This window comes from Sturnus vulgaris, chromosome 2, assembly GCF_052056855.1.
Source record: "Sturnus vulgaris isolate bStuVul1 chromosome 2, bStuVul1.hap1, whole genome shotgun sequence".
NCBI lineage: Eukaryota > Metazoa > Chordata > Aves > Passeriformes > Sturnidae > Sturnus > Sturnus vulgaris.
The window spans coordinates 108,376,386-108,399,287 of record NC_142244.1 but is presented as its reverse complement, the minus strand read 5'-3'; the positions used below and the strand labels follow the sequence as shown (position 1 = coordinate 108,399,287).

Genomic DNA, 22,902 nt, shown 5'->3' with positions numbered 1-22,902 from the left:
CTCTCTGAATAGTTTCCCAACAGCAACTTCCTGTTTTTCTTTAATATACCTCAAAACATAGTTTCCTGCTTGGGTTTCCTATGATGAGTTCCTGACAACTGCAGCACACTGCTGTCATGTTATCCCCTCATATTCCATAGCCTCTGACATTTCATTCTACCTATCAGTGGTTTGTTAACAGAATGTATGTCAATCTTCATATTGCAGCTCCTTGTTATCAACTTCTAATTGCAATAGTGCTCTTGCTCCATTATCAGAAGAGCTTACTCATAACATTTGGTTCTTTCCAGGTTACAGTGCTCTTCTGCAGAACAGGAGCTCCTTAGGGGCAGAGTTAAGCTGGGGTGGAAACTGTTCCACCTGCCTTATTTCTGAGTCATCCCTGTGAGTACATTAACTTCTAGAAGCTACATTTATTCTTCTATGCAGTTTAATAAGATTCTAATGACTAAAAAAAATGATTTGTCCATATATGCTCCTTATCAAGGATCTTAGGATAAAAAATAGTAGGGGCATAGATAAAATCATAAGGCTACATATTCAGGTGATGAATATCGTGTAGCACTGGTAAAATTCATCTGTTTATTGCAGAAATAAAAAAATTACCTTTCTAACAACATAAGTTTCCTGTTATTCCAAGATAAATTTATATCTGTCTGTTCATTCTGTATGAAATTATGCCTTTGGTACAATAAGGCAAAGAAATTAAATTACTAACTTTAGCCTCTTATACATTTGTTTCTACAGGGAGTCAGCCTGAGGCAACACACTGCTCAGTGTTTCATATGCTGTGTATATGGTTTATTCTTTCTGTTCTATGGAAAAATAATTATCTAGCTGATGAGCAAGACACTGCACTGCACACTGTGGTGCACAAGTGAGTGCACCACAGCTAAATGTTTCAAAAACACTTTAGGAAAATTCTTGCTCCCCCTGCAGTCAAAGGAAACTTTTGCAGCGAATTTGAGAAGGCAAGGAGATGTGCTTGTCTCCTGTGGATACTCTAAAATTTGATGTGCTTGTTGTGTTTTGATGTGCGTGTTTGCTTTGCTTTGTCACTGCTTACTTAAGAAAGAAACAAGATAAAATTTTTAACATAAAAATTGGTTTCTTTCTGTAATCTTTGCTTACTGTTTTGTTTGCTGTACTTTTTTAAACATCATGAAAACAGTGAGTGTACAGAAAAGACCTACATCCACAGTGTATTTTGTACAGACTTCTCACATGGTGGAGCATGTGAGTCCGCTAAAACAGAAGAGAACTGAGGGTATTAAAAATCTTGGAGGCATATAAAACATAGAGAAATACAGTTCTATTAATTAACAATAAATATATGATGTGAACTTTGAAAATAAATGGTATGTACACTACATAATTATAATTAATACACGTAGATATAATACATGTGTCTTTATATATATGTAATTTAAAACAGAGATAAAGTTTTGTATAATATAATAATTCCAGTTATTACGTTAAAATAAAATCACAATATACATCCGATAGCATAAAGTAGTAAGTGGCTTTCTAACAGTTCAATGCCATTATTTTCATAAAATAATTTAGGTTGGGAGGGAACTTAGAAAGTGCCCCCATCACCCTCTTCTAAGGTTGAAAACACCTGTTTTTTGCCTATACATTCAGTTATGCTATGCCTTAAGTTATCAGAGGACACAATATCCAAATAAAAGAATTTTTTCTATATCTTCTCTGGAAAGACTGATTTCTGTTTTCTTTTTGCCTCTTCCTCTTTAAAATTTTGTAATAATTAGAAGCCCGATATAAAACACAGAGCTCTTCTGTGGCTGAAATGCTCTTTTCCTCATACACATCAGCAGAAGGTTTAACTTTTTAAAAATTTTGACAGCTGAGACAGTGTATGTAAAACAGGAAGTCTCAGCTAACAAAGTACATTTCTCCTGGGAGCTTTGTGGGCAGGAGAGGGAGGATTTAAGAATGGCACACTAGCTTTTGGCTATGTAAAAAGTCCTCATCAGGTAAACTTTAAACAATCAGCCTCCCAAGGAAATCTGATAATAATATTCTGTGGTTGTGGGCCCGAGGGCTGGAGAATTAAGGAAAAAAAATAAAAAAGTAAAAGAATGATTCTTTCCAGTCTTCAGGTAAAACAAGTTCTCAGTTCTCAAGTGGTTTCATAAAATTACATTTTTTAGAGGACAGAACAAAGCTCCTTCCCTCCTGCTCTACAAAGATACCCACTCATGTCAGGTTGATGTTTATTGTGTTACAAAACATTCCACCCTGTAAGAGGTATGTCCGAATCATAAGTAATTCAATTTAACACTTAAAACAGCAAAAGAGGTAACTTTGTTCTCCTCCTCTCCCCTGTCCTCCACAGCTGCCGGGGCTGTGAGTCAAGGTACAAGCTGTTTGTCCTTTTCCCTGGGCTGCTCTAAGAACCTGCAGAGTTAATGGGAAGTGCCCATGCACTGCTGTGCAGAGCTGGTCAGACCTGCCCAGTTCATCCCAGAGGTCACATTGCTTGGCAGCAAAGCCAACGACAGAATGGCTAAAATTGTCTCCTCCCTGCCCTCTCCTTAACCACAACTGAAAGGCAGCAAGGCAGTGACCAAGCAGCCTCTGCTCTTTAGGAGAGCTTGTGCTTCACCCTGAAGGTACAGCTGGGTCTGCAGCAAAGCTGTGGGATGTAAATGGGGAGATGTGGAGATATGGTCTCCAGAGTCCAGTCTTTTCTTTAGAATGACTTCAGGGATTCAAGCACTTCAGTAAAAAAAAATCCCAACCCTTCAGGGTAGTCATCAGAGACCAGGACTGTTGACCTTAGCAGCTGTACTTTAGAGTTCCTCAGGGCTACTAGAGAACACTGTCAATAATATGCCCACTTTTCTCTGCAGTCTGTGGGTGCTAAACAACCTGCTTTGACAGGAAGCAGCCTTAATCCTGATTTTTGCTGAGATATAATAATATGGGGTTCAAAGTACTGTTCTAGTAAAAGGTTAGATACAAATTTCCATGGAAATTGATTGCATCATGTATCACACATGGATGAGTCAAGGATATTGTGAAATATTTCCCATTTACCTGTAATAGCAAATCCATAGCAAAATGTGAATTATGCTCATAAGTGCTCCTTATCATTGTATATGGTATGTATAATTATTTTATAGACCTCTTCTATGATTTTATTTTGCCCTCTTTGACTTAGCATGCATGGCTCTTGAGCTGAATGATGATACAGATATCTGATTGTCACTATAATTCTTAGGTTAGAATTTCTGTGTTGGAAATAATGATGTTTGTGCAGCTTGATTTGATGTGAAGTAAAAAAAAATGGCAAAAATACTAAACATCTGTAATTTTGATGATCTAGCTTCCCTTTATCAATAGCTTTACCAAGTCCTTAAAGATGCCAGCTACCTAACACAAAATAAAAAATAAACAATTTAATGAAAAAAAAAGGAAATAACCAATTTTTCTTGACATTACAGCCTCACATTTTTTCAACATTTTTATAATGCCCAGAAAGATACAAATATTCCTTTATACTGACTTAGGAGTCATCTACATTGTCCTGATCTGTACGTTTCCTGCCTCTTACTGGTTTTCAGAAATTTCTCTGCTCTTTTGGGATTCTTGATGCCAGCATTCATACCTTTCTCTATGAAAATGTAATTATTTGGCCTGTGGCCACTGTCTTTGGCGTTTTGCTTAGTGGTTACTGAAATCACTTGAATTTTTTCCCTTTTGTGTAACCAAATCCAAGAGATTGTCTTGTTTCGCTGAAAGTGTTATGTAAACCCATGCTTGCTATTAAATGATTTTACCAGTTGAGAAAATTAGTAATGTAATATTTACATATCTCATTTGGAAACAGAGGATTTTGGCAGTGTTGCCAATATAGCCCCAATTCTCAAATAGCAAATGCTGCTTTGAGGAAAAAAACTTTCTTTACTTTAGTTTCCTCCTTTGTGGTTATTCTGCTACCTCTTTGGTTTTATATCCAGCTTTTGTCTATTGTGTCATTGTGCTTACAGTCACACATATTTGTGTATTTCATCATATTGTTTTCACACATCAATGCTCTTTTATGCTGCAGTAGTAATAAACATTTGCAGAGAAATATTTGTTGACTGTTGTGCCAAATGCTGTATTTTCTGCCTCCTTTCTATTTAGGATCACAGACCAGCTGAGGCAGGAAGGCATCTTGAAGATCCTCTGGTCCAAATATCTGCTCAAAGATAAGTCTGTGAGAGCAGGTTGCTCAGGACAGTGTCCATTTGATTTTGAATATCTTCAAGGCTGGAGCAGAGTGGAAGGATCAGCTCTCTCAAACTGTAGACAATGCTCTGCCTAATGCAGCACAAGATAATATTGGCCTTTTTTCCACAATGGCACATTGCTGGCTTGTAATGTAAATTTTTAAATTTAAAATGCTCTCTCTTATTTCTAAATCCTTGTATTTTTTCTGTCCCAGTCTTCCTCAACATATATATACATCTTCCATTAATCCCCTAAGTACCACACCAAATATACACTTTTCATTAACTCACTGAATTCCATCTTAAAGTAAATATTTTTTTTTTCTTCAGAAACCACACTGGATCAATTTTTCTGAAATTTTCTTCTTATTCATGTAACTAAATAACGTTTTCCTACCAGTCTTCCTTGCAAAATCTCGCTTGCAGCCTCCATCTAACAATGCTTCCCTGGTTCTCCATGCCTAATTGCTCAATTTCATATTTTTATGTCCCTTTACAGCAACCACCTCTTTCAAAAAAATCAACTCAGTGAACATTTGCTTTCAGTCTGCTTTTCAGAGAGTTTTCCATTAAAACATTCCTTCCTTTCACTTCCTTTTTCATATCTAATGTCCCTGAATAACTGTGCTAAGCATAATTTCTTAGCAGATGGAGCCAGTGCTTTGTCCACACGTGTTCCAGACCCTTGCATTCTCTGCTTTTCCTGTTTTCTTTTACTCATGGCATGGCTGTTCAGGATTACCTAATTTAAAAAAAACCCAGTGGGCAGTGACGGCTTCTGGTTTGCATGGACCAAAGTGCAGGAGGGTTTTCCATCATTGTTTTGTTAAAAGTCCTCAGTAGATCGATTGCTTATTCTGTTGCTACTTTCAGACAAATTTTCAAATGAATGTTACTGACACAGAATTTAGAATGGCAGTAAAAGCTGACTGCTGGAAAGATTAAAGAGTAAGAAAGTGAGAAATGTAGGAATCAGAGTCAAATTAAGAGCCAGTACTTGAAAAAAACCCATTAAAATCACCCTATTATCACGGGATGGCTCTACCTAGAAATTACAGACATGTGCCAATGCAGCTAAAGAAATCAGACCACTGTAAGTCTTCTTGGATTTCTGCAATTTTTGTGGTGTTTTGATACACTTACTAAAAAATTTTCCCTTCTTAGTAGCCTGACTGCCTTCAATTTTATAAAAACCTAAAAATGAAAGCCCTCATCTATTGCTCAGTCCTGTTTTACAGATAAAAGCTCTCTGCCTGATCATAAAGCCCGCCCACTAGTGAGTAGTTGTCACTGAACCAAGAAGTACATTAGCAGCTGAATGTGTGATTTATTTTTAACGAAGACCCAATGCAAGCATTGGAATTAAGGTATGTATCATATGACAGGATTTTGTACAGGTAGGCAGTCTTTCAGGCAAGCTTTGTTGTTCTTGGAAATGACATTTGAAATTTTATAATATGATTAACCAGTCCTTCCTTAGGAACATCCTGTTTTGTCCTAGAGGGTGTGTGTAGCCACAGTGGCAGAAAGCCAGGAAGAAAACTGCAAATACTGTAGTGCACTTGTCCTGCAGAGATGAATAGTCTTCCTTATCCTCAAGGTGCAGCCAGGTGAAGGAACAAGCTCCTCCTCTTATCAGCTGGGATTTGCTGAGGCTTAGAGTTTATTAGATATAGAGACCTGCTGATAAGAGAATCATGAGCTCACCCAGAGGCAAGAAAGCAGGAAAAGATTCTTGTGAATAGAAAGTCAAGCTCTGTCAAAATTGGTAAAAACACTTCAGCTCTGCTGCCCTCTCCCTAGGATGGTGCGGGCTGCTGGAATCTGCTTCAGGCACTGCATCTCTAAAAAGACTCCTTCAATAAAATATGGAGGCAGCAAAAATATTTCCTTCCCAACCTACTGGTTAGTTTTATCAGTAATCCAATGGTACATACACCTTTCTATCTAATAAGTAGGATGCAATTAGCTTCTACTTAAATAAGTGAGCATGTGTGAATAATCATTTCAGACTTGTGAAGCCAAGAATGCAGTGTAACATCCCTGGGGATTTCCTGTGGTAGGAAGTGATCTGACATAGGAACTCAAACCCTTTTTTGTTCTGCAGGAGATGCCTTAGGTTCAGCCTTAGCTGTTTTGTGTGATACCTGAAATACTAATTTTGATCACTTCTATTTGCTATGCACACTCAGGTTTATATTTTTTTTTAATATTGCTGAAATGAATTATGTGAATTTAAAGCATTCAAAGATATTTTAATGTATGAAGATCATTAAATAAATTTAAAACTGAGATAAATCACCAAACCTTCAGTGTATATGGACATATTTTGAAAATTTAAATACTTACAGAGGAATTATATACCTTGAGCAAAAATCACCCTCCTCCGCCCCAAAAAAGGTGATTGGCAAACTTCCCCTCTAAAAAATCAACTTTTAAAAGAATGGTGAGGCCTACCAGAACAAATTCTGTGAAAGGATCAGAACTAATGTGTGCATCCTGCGAAGCTTAAAAAATGACCCCCGAAGACTGCCTAGCAAGATCTGGAAGGTGCAAACATGAGAGTTATAGGTGCTGATAAAGCCTTTTGCTGAGCTGGGTGGTGAGCTGGGGAATAATATGCTTCATTGCTTGAGGAGTAGTTGTGGTTTGCACTCTCCCCAGTGTGCTGAGAGTCAGGCTTCTCTCTGCTGCTGACTGAAATGCATCAGACCCTGGGGTATTTCAGTCAGCAGCACAGAGCAAGCCATGCACAGCATCTGTGGTGTGCATCACGATTTCAGTAAATATATTTCTATGTATCTGCACACTGTAGACCACCTTTTATGCATGTTGTTATTTGAGGGTGCTAAAAAGTAGGTGGCATTTAGATTTAGATATTCTTGGTTGTTGGTTTAAAACCATCCATTTCTAAGTTATCATGATACTAGTTAGGAGACAAAAAAAAAAAAAAAAAAGATAGGAGAATAAAAAAAAAAAGTTTTTGGCTTCTGGCCAGACACAGACAATGGAAAGAGGGCAGCTTTCTTGCTGCCTTCTGATGCTTTACAGGCTGCTTGTGATTCATGCTCTGCAGTGCTTAAAGGTGTATGTGTCCATGTGTAGTTATGCATGTGGTTATGCATGGAAACCTCAGGACAGTCTCTGCCATCGGTGGGATTACTTGTACAATAATGTACTTTGTTCAGGATACATCAGTGATTATTTGTGACCATTAAAACAAAGGATATGAGCAGAATAGTTTGACTACTAAAGGTAAATAAGGGGTTATGAATGAAGAGGTTGAGACTGAAGGGAAAGTTTTCTGAACTGTGACAAGATCAATCTCCTAGTTTGTGTAAATTAGTGAGAGAAGAAAAGAACATGAACTGAAAAGACTTCACTAATTGGCTCCTTGTTACTACAAAAGGCTAGTGCTGGGAATGTAATGTAGATCAGCTTCAATATGCTGTATCCAATACTGTTATCTCTTCCCAAAGCAAACTCCCCTTGGCCTTGGAGATTTTATCTGAGGGTGCAATGTTCTTGCTTATAATTTTCTCATATCAAAGGCCTTGCTTTTGTTTCCTTGATTTGCACATAAATTGAACCTGTAGAAATGTCTGCATTTAACTAAATATTTATGTGATCCACAAAGGAGAAAAGAAATTTAACACAGGAATAAATTGTATATTTAATGGATTAGAAGGAGAACGAAAAGCAGCAAATGTTCCCTACTATTACCCTATTTGTACTTGAAGTAAAAATGCCTCTGTAGTTAACTAAAAGATTTAGTGGCCACTTTTGTGTGATGAAACAATTGCTTCATTTTGAAGTATCATACCCTGGGTGCAGAACTTGATGGATATAACTACGTGGAAGGTGCTGTGCTCCTTGAGTTCCTGGAATTAAGGCTCTGGGCCTGAAGGACAGCCAGACTTCTCACTGCAATCACTGGCCATGGACAGCTGGAAACAGCAAGTATGGGTGGGCATCAAAACTCCTTCACCTCTTCTAGACTGGCAGCGCTCTCTGTGCATTCATGGTCTTTTTTTTCCTCCTTGGAAATGCATGGCCAAGAGAACAATGTCACAATCACGGTTTTTTCCACATAATAGGTAAAGGGCTGGAGTAATTAATCCAGGAGACTCCCTTTGGCCTGAGGTATCTCAAAACCAGACTTGCCTGGCACTCATTTGGGAGATGGGAATCCTCACATTTTACCTAGAAAATTCTACTGATCTATTTTCTGTTCAAAGCAATGAAGAAAGAGGAAAGATAACTGTGTGATGGAGGTTCTTCTCTGTTTAAAGACTGCTGATTTACTCAAATAATTGGTTATATTGGTGAAATTAATGCATTGAAAACTGGGTTTTCAGCCCAAATCAAGTTAAACTTCCACATATACTGGAAAGATTGAAATGTATCTGATTTTGCTGCTGTAAGGAATATAAATCATTCACGATTGTTTTTTATGATGGAGTGCTGGATAACATGCTTATCTCCTTCCCATAAAATCTTTCCTTACAAAGATCAAAAGGTTTAAAAAAATCCCCTTTGTCCTATTGCACAAATTACTTATAAACTAGGTCATAATCTTAAAGTGGTATCTTTAACTGTTTAAATGTCAAAATTTGTGGTTACAGGTATAGATATACCAAATAAGAATAGAGCTAAAATAGTTTGATAACCAGAGAGAGCTTACTGTATACATATCTGCTTGTGTATGTGTACAGGAAAATTGATTTATTTTATGCACTTATTCCTACTATTAAATTTTAAAAAAAGCTATGGAATATTGTCTTACCAAATATCCCAATTTATCATTTTTAGAATATAAGTATTTAACTTGCAAAAGACAGGCAGCTGCCTTTGCACTCTCTGACCAAACAGGCCCAGGCTAAGCAGAGGCCAACCAAAGCAGAGTGAGGGCAAAAAACTGGCACATTTGTCTTGAAGATAAACTCTTGAACTGAAACAAAAAACTAAGCATCAGAACGATTTAGGATCAAAATTAAAGCAACTTCCTCAAGGAAATTCCCTGTGAGTAGAATAATGTGGTAGAGAAGGAAGCATAGTAATTTACTTGAAACGTTTTTCTTTTTTTTTTTTTTTTTTTTTTGGTGGGGGGGGGCGCGGTGGATAGGGATACCCAGTCTTGATGAAATTGGGCTTGCTGTAGTGAATTACACTGACCAAAATAATTTGGTACGGCCTCAGACAATCTGAGCCACATTTACAGATGAAGAGACTGACTGAATGATTCCCTAAGGTGCGGAAGCTTTGATCTCTCTCACATCTGTTTCTCTGGGCATGGGAGGCACAGTACCTGTGGGCATCTTTGCAAAAGGGGTCATGTGCTTCTGTGTTGTATCCAGCTCATTCACATCTGGATCTGGCCCTCAGAGTGCTGCACTCAGAGCAGTTTATAAGTCACATGGCAAAAATTCATATAAGATGGTGCTTGTTAGCTGAGGATGACTCTTCCAAGGTCAGCTGTAAATGTGGTAAAGGTCACTAGAATAAGTGGGTGTCCTGAAAGCCTAGACTGCCAGGATGTTAATGTGCAATTTCAGAGACAAGAAATTACAGTTTTATATCTCCCTTCCATAGGTACACAAAGCTATTGTGCAGAAATACAGACAATGTTTGAGTTCCTCTAGAGAACTGAAAACATTCCATATGCTCAACAAAAAAAGTTCACTTATTTTATCCAAATCTAGTTGCCTGAAGATAAGTCTTAAATCCATATTTAGGTAAATCTATGATAGTAGATTGATTTTACAGTGGTTCTGGACAGCTGTGCTATTCTAGCAGTAGAAGCACTTTTACTTTAAAATATTTGTCCATTTGTATCTTCTTGGTTTTGCATGGATTTAGATTCTTAAAAAAAATATTTTGAAAACTCTCTGAAGGCCTTTACAGAAATGCTTTTTTATACTACCAAAGTTTTTTTCACAGCAGTATAACTAGAAATATTGAGCTTCTGTGAATATAGAGCTCTTTGGATGTACAGAAGAGATAAAACCTCACTTAGATTTATTTCTTGCTTCCCTCAATACATTTCATTCAGGTAAGGAAACATGGAAAAAAATGTTGGGTCAGAATTTGACAAAGGCCTGAGATTGGTCCATAGTACAAATGAGAGATGAGAGAAAAAAATTAAAATAATGTTAGTATTAATGTTAATATTAAGGAAAAAAGAGTTGGTGTCTTATGAGAGTAGCTTTGTTTCCACAGGGAGAACTTTTACAGCAAAGATACCTGATGAGACTTGCATTAAACTGCCAGTGTTCTCCAGTTTTTGTGCTGTTTAGATGCTGTTGATCCTAGAATGGCATATGACTGGGTACAATATTACTTGTTAAACTCTTGTATGAATTAGCTACAAATGTGTAGGTAGGGACAGACTGACACTCGTACTATTTTTCATGCCTATGTCTAAGAAGACTTTGGAAGACGTTTTTGATATTAGTACCAATTATATGTTGCATCATGGTGAATATTTAGGAAAATGCCATTAATAGAAGTATTGTTTCTGGCTGGCAGAGTTGGATGCTTCTGAGAAAAACACATGGTACTAAATGAGGAAGTTAAAATTCGCTGAGAATTTAAATATATTTCTAATATATTTCTCTTCTTATTGCAGTGTATGGATGCATAAAGAACCCTTTTAAAGCAAATTCTCTATGTCCTATTGGGATCACTTCAAACAGCCCAGTTATATGTTTCACACAGTATTTTTCTTCTACCCTTAAGGAATACTCCCAACACCAATCTCAAAGCCATATTCACTGCTTGCACTCTTCATGCGTGGAGGATGAATTCCTGCTTGCCCCAGGTATTTTCATCCACTGCCCCTCCTAAGACAAATTTCCTGGGTATGGTACTGAGTGCTAAAACAGACAAGGCTTAACTTTCAGGTCTAACTTTTGTCCTGCAAGTGTTGTCAAGTTTGCCAAAGCAAAATCTGAGAAAGCAGCTGTGCTGCACTGCTTGGTGGAAAATTATATGTCTGCAGACAACAAAGTAGGCCTGCTGTGCAATGCATTTCTGCTTTGGCACCTCACTCTTCCAACCTATTTGGCACGGCAGTATTGACATGTAAAGATGTCTCATCGTGTCAGCTAAAAGGAGAGTGATGGCTGAAATGGAGTGCACTGTAAGCTGCCAACACATGAACAGTTTCTCTAAGATTGTTCTGAGCATTTGAGTCACCAGGGCTTTTTTTCTTACAACAATCCATCTGCCTGGACTGAGTGTGTTGCAATCAGCTATTTTAACAGCACACAGTTTCACAATGAAGTTTAATTTGGACATAAAAGAGGAAGCAAGTTCAGTGTGTTGCAGTTTAGTCAGTTATAAAACCCCCTCATCTCCTAAGGGACTTTCTTTCTATACTTCTTTGCTCTAGAGGATTAGAAGTAAAACAGATGTTATCTTAGAAGCATCATTAAAAAGGAAATAAAAAGAGAACATTGCATTTTGGGGTAAGACAGACTCACAGGAAGCTTCAAACTAGTTAGAAGACATCAATTTTTGTACCTGGTCAGCTCCTGTATCTTTGGAGGTAAGAACTAAAATATACTGTGCATTATATAAATGTATGAAAATGTTGCCCTTGCTTATCAAAGTGTCTTGGTTCTGTTTGTGTGGCACCACAGCTGATAAATAGCTGGTAAAATGAGGATGCACTTTTTCTCTTTTGAATGCATGTGTGTTTGCAGAGTCTCAGCCTTTCATCCACAGGTATTTTCTGCTGCCTTAGGAAGTGATGAGAATATTTATAAGGTGCTGTCTTCACAATCATGACCAACTGTGGTCGCAATGAGACTTCAAAACAAAACCAAAATTTTTCCTCTGATACTTCTAAGGACTTCCATAAAATCAGACTAAACAGGTTTTCCAGAATATTTTAATAGTGTCTTACTAGCTGTGTTGTTTTTATCTTAATTAAGATATTGTTATTGAAATTTCTGTGCATGTTACTGTACTGTCTAATTAATGTCCTCCAACTGGAGTACTCCAACTAGAGTGTTTTAGTGTCTAAATAAAAATAGGCACCAAAATAGATTAATATGGGCATAATATTTAAAAAATAAGTTCATCAATAGAAAGATGAGGTTTCTCTGAAAACATGCTGATGTTAAAAATTATAAACAAAGAAACTTTATGATTGGATTTCCCTGATTCTCAGTGAATTTCCTGGTTTGCTGCAAATTCATAGCTTGACGAGGGTATACACGTATATGTCTCCTCTCCCCTCTTTTTATGCTCCACAGCAAACGTGACTAACAGTTCAATGCCTTTTTGTGGACCATTTCCTTCACTCCTTCTGGGAAACACCTTCAGCCTTTTCTGTCTTTCTTGCTTTACCATTTATTATTTTCATTTCTAGAAACTGTATTCTCTTCTGTAAGAATTCACGTGGATTTGTTGCCTCTTTACTTCAAATGCTTAGATTCAAAACGTTGCAGTACATGTAGTTCACTCATAACAGCTAACCACTCATTAAAATTAACACAGACACCCAGAGACATGAAATTATTTCCACCCCAGGAAGAAAATGATAGAAACACAGGATAGAAATATTATGTAGTCAAGTCTTTCTTATGAATGCAGAGCCTTATTCTTTCCTGCCTCAGATTTCATGCTGTTGTTTACAGCAGTGGATATGAGATGTAATATGCTATCCAACCAGATTGATGGGGTCCTAAACCAACTTTGTATGGGCATAGATGACGTAGAAAAGTATGAAGAATGAAGAACCAGGCTTGGTCTGTATGAAGTTTCAAGGAACTTTAACTGATAAAACAAACTTGGGTGGAAAACTTTGAGAGCTTAAGAAGCTATATTTTTCAACATACAATTTTCATTGTATTTTTATGGAAGCATGTCCCCCCAACCCAACTTAAAGATACAACAACACTCAAAAATACACTGAGAATGTATTTGTTTCTAAATTAAAAAAGCTTAATGCTCCTGAAACTCATTGCCATCCATTTAGCATGATCAAAAATTGGTAGGCATTTGTCAAACGAGCATTTAACAGTATAGTAGATTTCTTGGGGAAGATGTCTCCTCTTTGCTTTCTTTAGCTTGTTCTTCCAGCAGATTCCCTCATACTCTTACTATACAGGTTTATTCTCTCAAACCTACTTGTTCCCCTCAAACCAGCCCATATTCCTCCATGGGTGAGGTACTCCAGCTTTTCTACATCTCTTCAACTGTTGACATGTGAATAAAGAAGATGAACAGGGCTTATGCTTTCTCCTGTGAGAGGGTCAAAAGATCAGAGTGAAGAGAGCTGTGGGAAGGAGGCAAGAGTGGTTTGGCTCATGGTGACTGCTTAAAGACCCTCATTGTGCAGCTCTGTGTGCCCCAGATCTTCCAGAGCAGCAACAGCAGCAGCAGGGAGAGGAAGTGACAAATGTAGTGGGTAGCGTTTGGGTGCTTGTACAAAACCACCCTCTGGCTATTCATCTTCTCCTCTGCTGTGGGCAAAGTGAGCCACTCCTAACAAACAGCAGCCACTGCTATTGTAGAATTATAGTCAGAGAGCAGCATAACTTGGAAAGGACCTTGAAATATCATCTGGTCCAACATTTCATGGGAAAGGAAGCCTAGATGACATTTTGTAGGACTTTGTCCAATCCTATCTCAAAAACATCAGTGAAGGGGACTCTACCATGTCTCCTGAGAGATTCCAGTCATTGATTGCTCTCACTGTAAAAATTTCTTTCTTACATTGATATGAAACCTCTTCCCTCTTATCCCTGGGAGCACTCGAAAAACGTGGATGTGGCACTTGGGTCATGGTTTAGCAGTGGCACTGGGTTAAGGACTGGACTTAATGACTTTAGAGGCCTTTTCCAACCTAGGTGATTCTGTGATTCTATTCCAATGCTACTTGTGCTCCTTGCCACTTGTCTTCTCCATGTGGCTGCTTAGAAGAGAACCTCTGTCCTTTTTGCAGCTGCAGATACTGGAATACTATGATGAGCTGTCCCCTTCCCTGGGTCTTCCTTTCTCTATGGAGAAGAGTCCAAACTCCTTCAAACTTTCTTCACAAGGCAGCTTTTCCAGCCCTTTGATCATCTTCTTGGCCCTCCATTACAAGCACTCCAGTCTGTCCACATCTTGTTTTCATTTTCTGAGACCAGAACTTGGATGCTCCAGGGGCAGGCTGATAAATGTTGAGTGGGAAGGTCCTGTCTCTATCTCAGCCAGCTGTGCCCCGGTGGGTGCAGCCCAGGATTTGATTTTCCTCATTGTGGCAGCCCTGCACTTGTGGCTCAGGGTCACCTTGTTGTGCACCAGGGTCCCCAGGTCCCCCTCAGCAAGGCTCCCCAGGCACACAGGTCCTGTGCTCAGCTCTTTGGTTGTGTCGCCCAGTGCAGGGGCTGCCACTTGCCTTTGTTACACCTGATGCTGTTATTGCTGGCCCACTTTCCACATGTGCAGGTCTCCCTGTAAAATGTGTTCATTTCACCACACAATTTGGTGTCATCAGCATTACCTTTACCCAAACAAAGGAGGTTCAGATACCAAAGATCTGTAGGTTTCAGGCATTAAGGAGAGCCTCTACCTACCCATGTGCACAGCTCATGATAGTACCTTCTTCACTATCCTGGTTTCCCCACACTGACTGTGCTGAGGCTTCCTGGGAGCTGTTCCACACTAGCCCCAGGGGACGGTAAGATATGGGTCCTGCAATACATGTAAGCTTGCTCTACAGACTATCCTGCTTGCCAGGACTCTTGCATGTGTGTCTGGTAATCTGAGGTGGATTCCACACTTCACTTTCTGTATCTCCACAAACTGGAAAAATGTCTCTAAAAATAGGGAAAGAATACTACAGACAGATCCATAGGATTTGAGTTCCCTCAAGACAGGGAGACTGTCACCTAGGATCCCATCTAGCAAATCAGCTAGAACTCAAGGTATACCCTGTGATAAAGTCAAGCTCCAATCCCCAGCAGCACAACTTTAATGCCATTCAGAGCTCTGGTCAGGGATCTGAAAGCCAGACATATTCCACACAAGCTTGTCTCTTCTGTGAGTTTCCATCCCCTCCTTTTGCAATGCAGAATATCCCTTTCTCCATTGAACTCTGATCCCAGCTGGCACCATGTTATTTCCATTCTCTCTAGCAACTTTTCATCTTGCTTAGGTTTTTGAACAGGACACTATTTATCACATTTCTTTGTGCACCCTTTCTCAGACTGTAATCTGAGGTCTTTATGCAAACATTGGCACTGTCTACAAGCATTACAACCTAGCGAATTTGCTGCCACACACTGGTAATATCCCTGGATTCTCCATGTGGCTTTAAGCATTTATCCTGCCTTCAGGCTTTTCTCTTGCTGAAGAACTGAACAAAAACCTCAACCAAGACATAGGAGTTTTTAAGATCATCTGACTGTAATAAAGACTATATCAGATAGAAAAAATAGTGTAAACCAGATAGTCTTCTCCCTCTATGTCCACTGAGCTTAGATGGAATGTGGTCGGTGCCTATTGCCAGGGCAGTAGCAACACAAGGAAAATTCTTTTTGTTCACTTTACATGTGCAAAATGTGTCAGATTGGAATTGTAAAAGAGATTGGTTTTCCTTGTGCAACAAAAAGTTACACAATTATTTTCAAGCAGACATAAGTGAAATCTGGATTTAAGGAGCATGAAACCCAAATATTGAAAGACATTAGGTATAATGTCTGTGCCCTTGGAATCCTGGTGTATGTGTGTCTCTGGCACGAAGAGGGGATTAAGAGAAAGGGCTCAAGAAAGCAGAATTAATGAAAAATGCAATCCTTATCCGATTTAAAATGCAAAAATTACGGGCGGCACAGTTGCATGACTGTTGAGTGATGGGATAATAACTCAACAGAGGTATATATTATATTAAGTACTAGGACAAAAAACACCACAGATACATGCACCTCCCTTTGCATTCATGCTCTCAGCACTGCCTATCAAAACTTAAGTCAGATTTCCTTGAAGAGATGCGAAGAGCCAGACTAGTTTGGCAGCCATTGGTAGCTTCAGAGGGTAAGCTTATAACTCATTCAGCAGAACACACAACTCTGAGCACGAGACCCTGATATTTTTGAATTTATCAATTCTTTTGTTTCCACTCCTGTCTCAGTGTGCTCCAACACTCTTAAAATAAGCTTAGCAGAGCGCAGTGCAAAGAAATGAAACCAATGGTTTCATTTCCCTCATGTAGCACCTTATGGCACAAACAGCTCACATCTGGGGAGCAGGAAAGACCAAAGTGTCACATGCTACCCGAACACAACTGCCTTGACCTATGTTGGTTGAGCAGTGGACAGGCCATATGTTACATTTCCACTCATTTCTCCGAATCTGCTTTAAAAATAACACAGTGATAAATATATAACAGTTCCAGATTCAAGCTAGCCACGGTTAGTGGTAACTTTGCAATAAAGACATCTGGGCCATGGATGGTGGGGAGAAGGGAGCAGCCTTTGCAAAAGAAGGGAACAGAAACAGAAGAGAGAATTGATAACCTGAGCAGCTCTAGCATTTGGCTAAGATTTCTATGAGGGCACCTTAATTACAGCTGAAAGCCAAAGCAAGACAACAGCAGCATACTGCAAGGACTGCCAAGCCCCAAATATGATTTTTCCCCCTTCTGTGTAAATAGGTCACTTTTAATTAAATGTTATTGCCCTTGGGAAATCTCACACAACTGGCAGCAATGAAGAGAATCCAGGGTCACCAAAGCAAGTGTTTGGACACATCTAATTCCCATTAATATTTCTGCCTGAAGGAAGGCTGTCTTCTCTTCAACTTTCTCTTCAACCTTCTTCATGATGTGGAAGTGATTCCCTCCCCCCAAGGAAAGTCTTTTCTCATACTATCTCCTCCCTAACATCTGTGCAAAGTCTCTCTTCATGTTTAGACAGGATTTAGCCAACAATTAATAGTGCAGCATTTTGCACTAGCAACTGTGGCACATGAAAGCTTCACTAAGAAATGAGAGTCCCTTCACTCTTGGAAAATACCATTTGTAGTATATAAAGAAAGAAATTATTTTAATAATTTTAATTTATTTTTATTTTAAATTTACTTTCTCTTTGGTGAGAACCAAACATTTCTTTAGAACATCTTTCCCATTGATTGTATCCTTGATATTGGTTGAAAAAAACAAAGACAGAGGTGGATTCAAAATAATTTTTTTTGTAGTGGAGATGCTAAAGCTTGGGCAGAACATTTACTGATGTGCAGCATGTGTGTCCTTGCTGGCAAATCTGTCTTTAATTACTAACATTTCTATGCAGCTTTTGAGGCTGAGCTGCCTGCTAGAGAGTGGAGAGAGTTAGTGACTGCTGGAACCCGCTGTGCCTTTGCAGAAATGCAATGCAAACTGATTCCAGAGCTGTGGTATCACTAATCCCACAGTGAAAGAGCCAGCTGAAGTACTTCTGAAATGTGCACTTTCCTATGCATTGCACTGAAAACTGTCTCTTCAAAAGGACCTGCAGATATCTATATCTAGGCTCTAGCTTAAGATCCTCTTATAACAACTGGAGAGTGATAAGCAAATCTAGGGCACAATTCATTTCATTTTGATTTTGGTGTTTAAACCAGGCCAGATGAATCATGCCTCCAAAAAGGTTTGATTTTTCCACTGACATTTTTGTGTGCAAAAGGTAGAGACGATTCATTCTATCCCGATTGCAATGCAGAAGTGCAGAGTGCAAATTTCATGGTCTGAGATTTTTTTAATGAAAAAGGAACCACACCTACAGTTGTTGTTAGTCTGGAACAAGAGGGGTGATACTCTCAATATGAATCTCAAATCATCATAGTTCAGAGGCAGCTGAAAAACCACACACAACAAAAGTTGCTTCAAATCATATGAGAAAAAGGGGGAAACCCCTGGCTTCTTAAATGCATATGAGAAAAAGAGGGAAACCCCAGGCTTCTTAATGAACTCCAGGGCAAAAATTAGATGTATTTAAGTATAAGGTATTACAGCAGCTATTCCACAACAAAAGACTTCTTGTCCCTCTCTCCACAACTCACTTGCCATTGGATGCATTGGACATGTCATATGTTATGTTATCCAGGACATGCTTTGGTGAGATTCAGCACAACAGGGAGGCTGGCTGATCACTCACTGACTCAAGTCCCCTAGTAAGGCAGAGACACTTTGTTTATGTCCATATTAGAGACATCTCTTTGCAGCTAGTAACAGACTGGTGAGTGTAATCACAGCTCAGTGAGTTTAAAATGAACTTTTTGTAATTAACTTGTTCTCATTTTTGTGTCTGCTGGCGGTTCCTTTCCCTTGGAGAAGGATGCTGTCAGAAGGTTACCTTCATAGAATCACCTACCTTTGTGAAGACCTGAACCCCACGCTCTACAAGAGTTTGCCTGATGAAGGGGTGTATGAAATGAGGCCCATTAATTATTCTTCCACAGTTGAAGCACAAGGAAAAAGCCTCCTTCAGAGATGCAGATCTGCTGGCAAGTGCATTTCCTCAGTCTGCTCTAGAAGTAGCAAGCACAGCAGAATACAGAAGGATAATGTCCCACAGCCTGTCCAGCACCCAACACCCACAGGGCAGCCACCTCCAGCTACGCATGGCTGTGAGGAGCTGACAAAAAAAGTCACCTACCTGGTTCCACCTTCCTGCAAGAGCATTTGCAAGAACTACAATGATCTGCATATAGCTGGGGACTACGTGGTGCCGATCAGCTCAGTCACGACAGATTTTGCTTGTGACAGTGGCATAGGCCCCTTCTTGGAGTCCTCAGAGATTCCTCCTGCCATGGAGTCGGTGAAGGCTCCCCCCACAAGTGACACCCTCCGCAGGCCAGTCCAGGGCCACTCCTCGTGCTGGCGCCTGGCCAGCCTGGGGCCCCACCTGCAGCCCCTCTCCGACTCCGCCCTGAACGACTACCTGGAGCAGAAGCTGCTGGAACTGTACAAGCAATACATCATGGACAGCACAGCAAACAGGGCATCCCCCACCCAGATCCTGGCCTCAGAGCTGATCATGACTAACGTGGATCAAATCAGCATGCAGATATCACGGGAGAGGAACATGGAGACTGTCAAGGCCAAAGACATTGTCATTACCCGCTTCTTACAAATAGCCAGTGGGAAGATTTCCTCAGAAATGAGCACACCTACTCTGCATATTTCCCAATACAGTCACATTAATGCTTAGTGTTTGAATGTTAGAAAGTTTTTATGTTCTTCAAAGTCAGTTTTTAGTTTAAGATACTTTCTGCTTAATAAAAATGCATTTACCATCCACCACTTAAATAAAACCTTTCAGTACATATTAAATAAGTAAGACTATCTGTATTCTGTGCTGTGCAGCTCCTATTGTGGAACAGTAAGTTTTTTTTTCTTTTAAGTGTTTTTAATGGACTTCCGACATTAAAACCTTTCACAAAAAATTTACTTAGGAGCATATGAAACTCTTCCAGGTGTTTAGGTTTTTGCTTTCTTCCCAGCATACTTGATGCATCATTTCAAATTTCTTCCCTCTGGCATCTGTCATCCTACCTCTGGGTCTGTGCTTGTGCGGGCTTGCACTCATGCAAGGCCAAGCAAGTGCAGTGATGGCACAACCACAGAAATACAGAATTTAGGATGTCATCCAGTTCACCTTCCTGCCCTTAAGGGCTTTACTTAGGATATCCCTCCTAGGGTTATATAATAGGTTTTATAACTTGTTCTTAAAGCTATTCAGGGATAGGCACTTTACAGCTCTTTCTATGCTAACGCAAATTATTTAATTGGTGTCTTCCTGCTCAAGAGTTACCATCTCTTTTTGTGAAGCACACGCTCTGTTTCCAAACAGACAGCATCCTCTGGAATGTGTGTGTAAACCTGTGTGCTTTACACTGACTTGAACCCTTACAATGAGCACTGGGGACCTGTGATCACAGACTCCACCTTTGCCAGGTGCTTACACACCTGACACTGACATGACAGGTCATGTGGGGACAGCAGTAGTAATAAAGGGAGAAAAGGAAGTGGAATTCACCTTTTTTATGAGGATTGCATGTTGAAGAAAAAGAGCTACTCCAATGTCAATTGGATTCATGTGAACAGTGCCCTGGAATGCAGAAGAAAAGCTGAAATGGAGCATTTGACACCATGGCTGAACACTTCTTTTGTAAGGATTGTTATAATATAGGTCAGGGTCATTGGAACTTGATGTATTTCTGATAGAAGGTCCTATTTTGTAAAATTTCACTAAATCTTAAAAAAGAAGAAAAAAACAATAACCAGAGCTGCCTCATGGCAAGGGTTGGTACCTACTCTGAGTGTTCATAATGTATAATGTATTGACAACCAATCCATCATTGGTTGAAGTTCTGAGCACCACTATAACATAAGTACTAATTTATACTAAGCATTCATAAAATTATTTTATGTTATTGTTTCCACAGTGTTATTTTGGCCTTTGTGTGCTTTCCCCCCCCTTGATTCAGCTATTTATGTATTTTATTTAAGGCAGGTTTTTATGTATATTTTAAAAACAAATGTAAGGTGATAAACATGTCAGTTTATTCTGTTGCTGCTGTTTTCCCAGAGATTACTGGGACAGCTGAGCATATTTTCCTAAGTGTGCAGCTATACAAAAAAAAATTGCCATGAGAACCTGTGATGCTTAAATCCAGAGGGTGTACCTCTGTTGCCGTAACAGCCTACCCAAATACTAGTATTCAGCAATTCAAGACAGATAATTTCTGGTATGCAATATTTCTAGACTGTGATCAAATGCTATTTATAAATACAAAAAAAAGGTTATTTTTAGGGGAAAATAACAATCATGGTAATGCATAGGCTCACACGTATATTCTGCGTGCAACATCCATTACCAACAACCTGGAAAATGACTTCCAGAGGAGAGTAAAAGCACGGAAATGTAACAGTTTTTATATCCTACGGATACAGATTCAGGCTTTTCAAAACACGAGGCTTTTGTTCATGCCTATTGACATTCATATCACTGAGTTTCAGTTGCAAAACGTAGTGGAAAGCAACTTGCAGAGTTGAATGCGTAGATCAATAGCCCTGCTGAAAGATCTGACTCCTTCATCTGGGGACACAATCGATTCTTGCACTCAGCTCTCCCTGCTCCACAGACCTCATCCTGCACGAACAAAACAGCATTTTTTCCTCTCTTACTCAGAAATCCCAATCTCCATTTCCCCCCAGGTGCGTGGGCAGCACCTGGTCACCATGTCCTCTTTCTCAGAACCGAAGCAGGAAAGAGGGAGGGCAGCTGGAGAGCAGGGGCCAAGAGCTCTGCCCAAACCCGAGTAGAAACCTCCCACCTGCTGCCAGAGCTAGGAGCAGTGCTCAGAGAACAACCAATCTTAAATGTACACAAGCAGGCTCATGCATATGAAGGGTATATTTGATATTTATCAATCAACTACAAACCATTCCATTGTCAAGCAGCTTTCTTCCAGGCAAATCACTTACTGCAGTCATACTGACTTTCAAGGAAAGATCTTATTTTGTATTGTCAGACTGACATTACTAATTTTATTTTATAAAAAGATCATAATCATTTCAGAAGCTAATTTATTCTGGAAAGATAGCATCAGCCACTTCTTCCCCACGTATGTTATTTTCTTTTCTCTGCCTAAATATAAATACCCATTTCACTTTGAGCCCTGTAGTGTGCCTGTTTCTCACATGAATTACATACCAGCCACATCCCATTATCCAAAGCAACTCTTGGATTTCAGGCAGTTTCTACATAAACAACTGTTTCTTACTTTCCACTATACTAAGTGCATTTATATCTCTGTCGTTTTTCCATTTACACCTAATCTTGCTGTGCACAGGTGCCTCTCTAGGTGTACCTGTTTCCTGCTGAAAGCACTTGGATAGCAATTAGGCTGCTATTACCCTGACTCAGGTTGTTAGCAGCCTATCATATTATCAATGCAATAAAGCAATTATCATAATCTCCTTCTCTCTCTCCCCTCCTCCTCTTCCACATCAGGGTCAAGTATTTAAAGAGAGAGATCCCAGTTTTTTAGTAGCTCTCTTAAAGAACTAATTTTTAGTCAGGGGCACATAATTTCTTGACATGAGCTTGCCAAAATGCTGATGGGAGCCCCGGTGTCTGGGGTCTGTGTGTTGGAGAGGAGAGTTTGAATTCTGCCCTCACACACCTCATAACAGTATTGCTATTTTAATATGACTAACATAATTTAAGAAGGCAAAGAAAATTGTGATGAATATTTCATTAACTCTTTGGTTGAAATTTTGACCAACTGTCAAAAAACTGTTCTCAGAAGGATAGTTTATAGCCACCTTCAGCATACTCCACCAGCTTCCTTAGGCCTTTTTTGCAGAACATATTACTCATTGCTGACAACATGATTATAGCAGCTAGGAGTTTTATTGTTTATAGATGGTGTGACTATGCCTCCAAGAGTCTGAACCCATCATTGTGGCAGATTAAAATTACCTGTGGACTTCAGGAAGGCTGGATGTGTAGTGTGACAAAAAAAAAAAAAACCCTTGGCAGATGGAGAAAAGAGAGGGGGAAAGGGTTTGTCAAATTTGTTGGGACCTGTAGGTGCTGTCTTTGGTTTTAACCCCTTTGCTGGCTCTGATTTCTTGTCTGTACTACGAAACACTGGAGGGAAGAAAAATGGATATAAA

At 39.3% G+C, this 22,902-nt stretch overlaps 1 protein-coding gene across 2 annotated transcripts; it reads left to right on the top strand.

Annotated features, from left to right (window-relative positions):
• The first annotated feature begins 11,528 nt into the window (after positions 1–11,528).
• On the top strand, positions 11,529–19,548 carry TASL (TLR adaptor interacting with endolysosomal SLC15A4). 2 transcript variants are annotated; one of them, XM_014878034.2, is made up of 2 exons: positions 11,529–11,790; positions 18,550–19,548. In XM_014878034.2, the coding sequence occupies exon 2, from the start codon at positions 18,551–18,553 to the stop codon at positions 19,424–19,426; it is 876 nt and encodes a 291-aa protein (XP_014733520.1). In that variant the 5' UTR covers positions 11,529–11,790; position 18,550; the 3' UTR covers positions 19,427–19,548. The 2 variants fall into 2 exon arrangements, with proteins under 2 accessions (XP_014733520.1, XP_088016469.1); XM_088160343.1 differs by having other exon boundaries at positions 11,530–11,790; positions 18,547–19,548.
• The last annotated feature ends 3,354 nt before the right edge of the window (positions 19,549–22,902 follow it).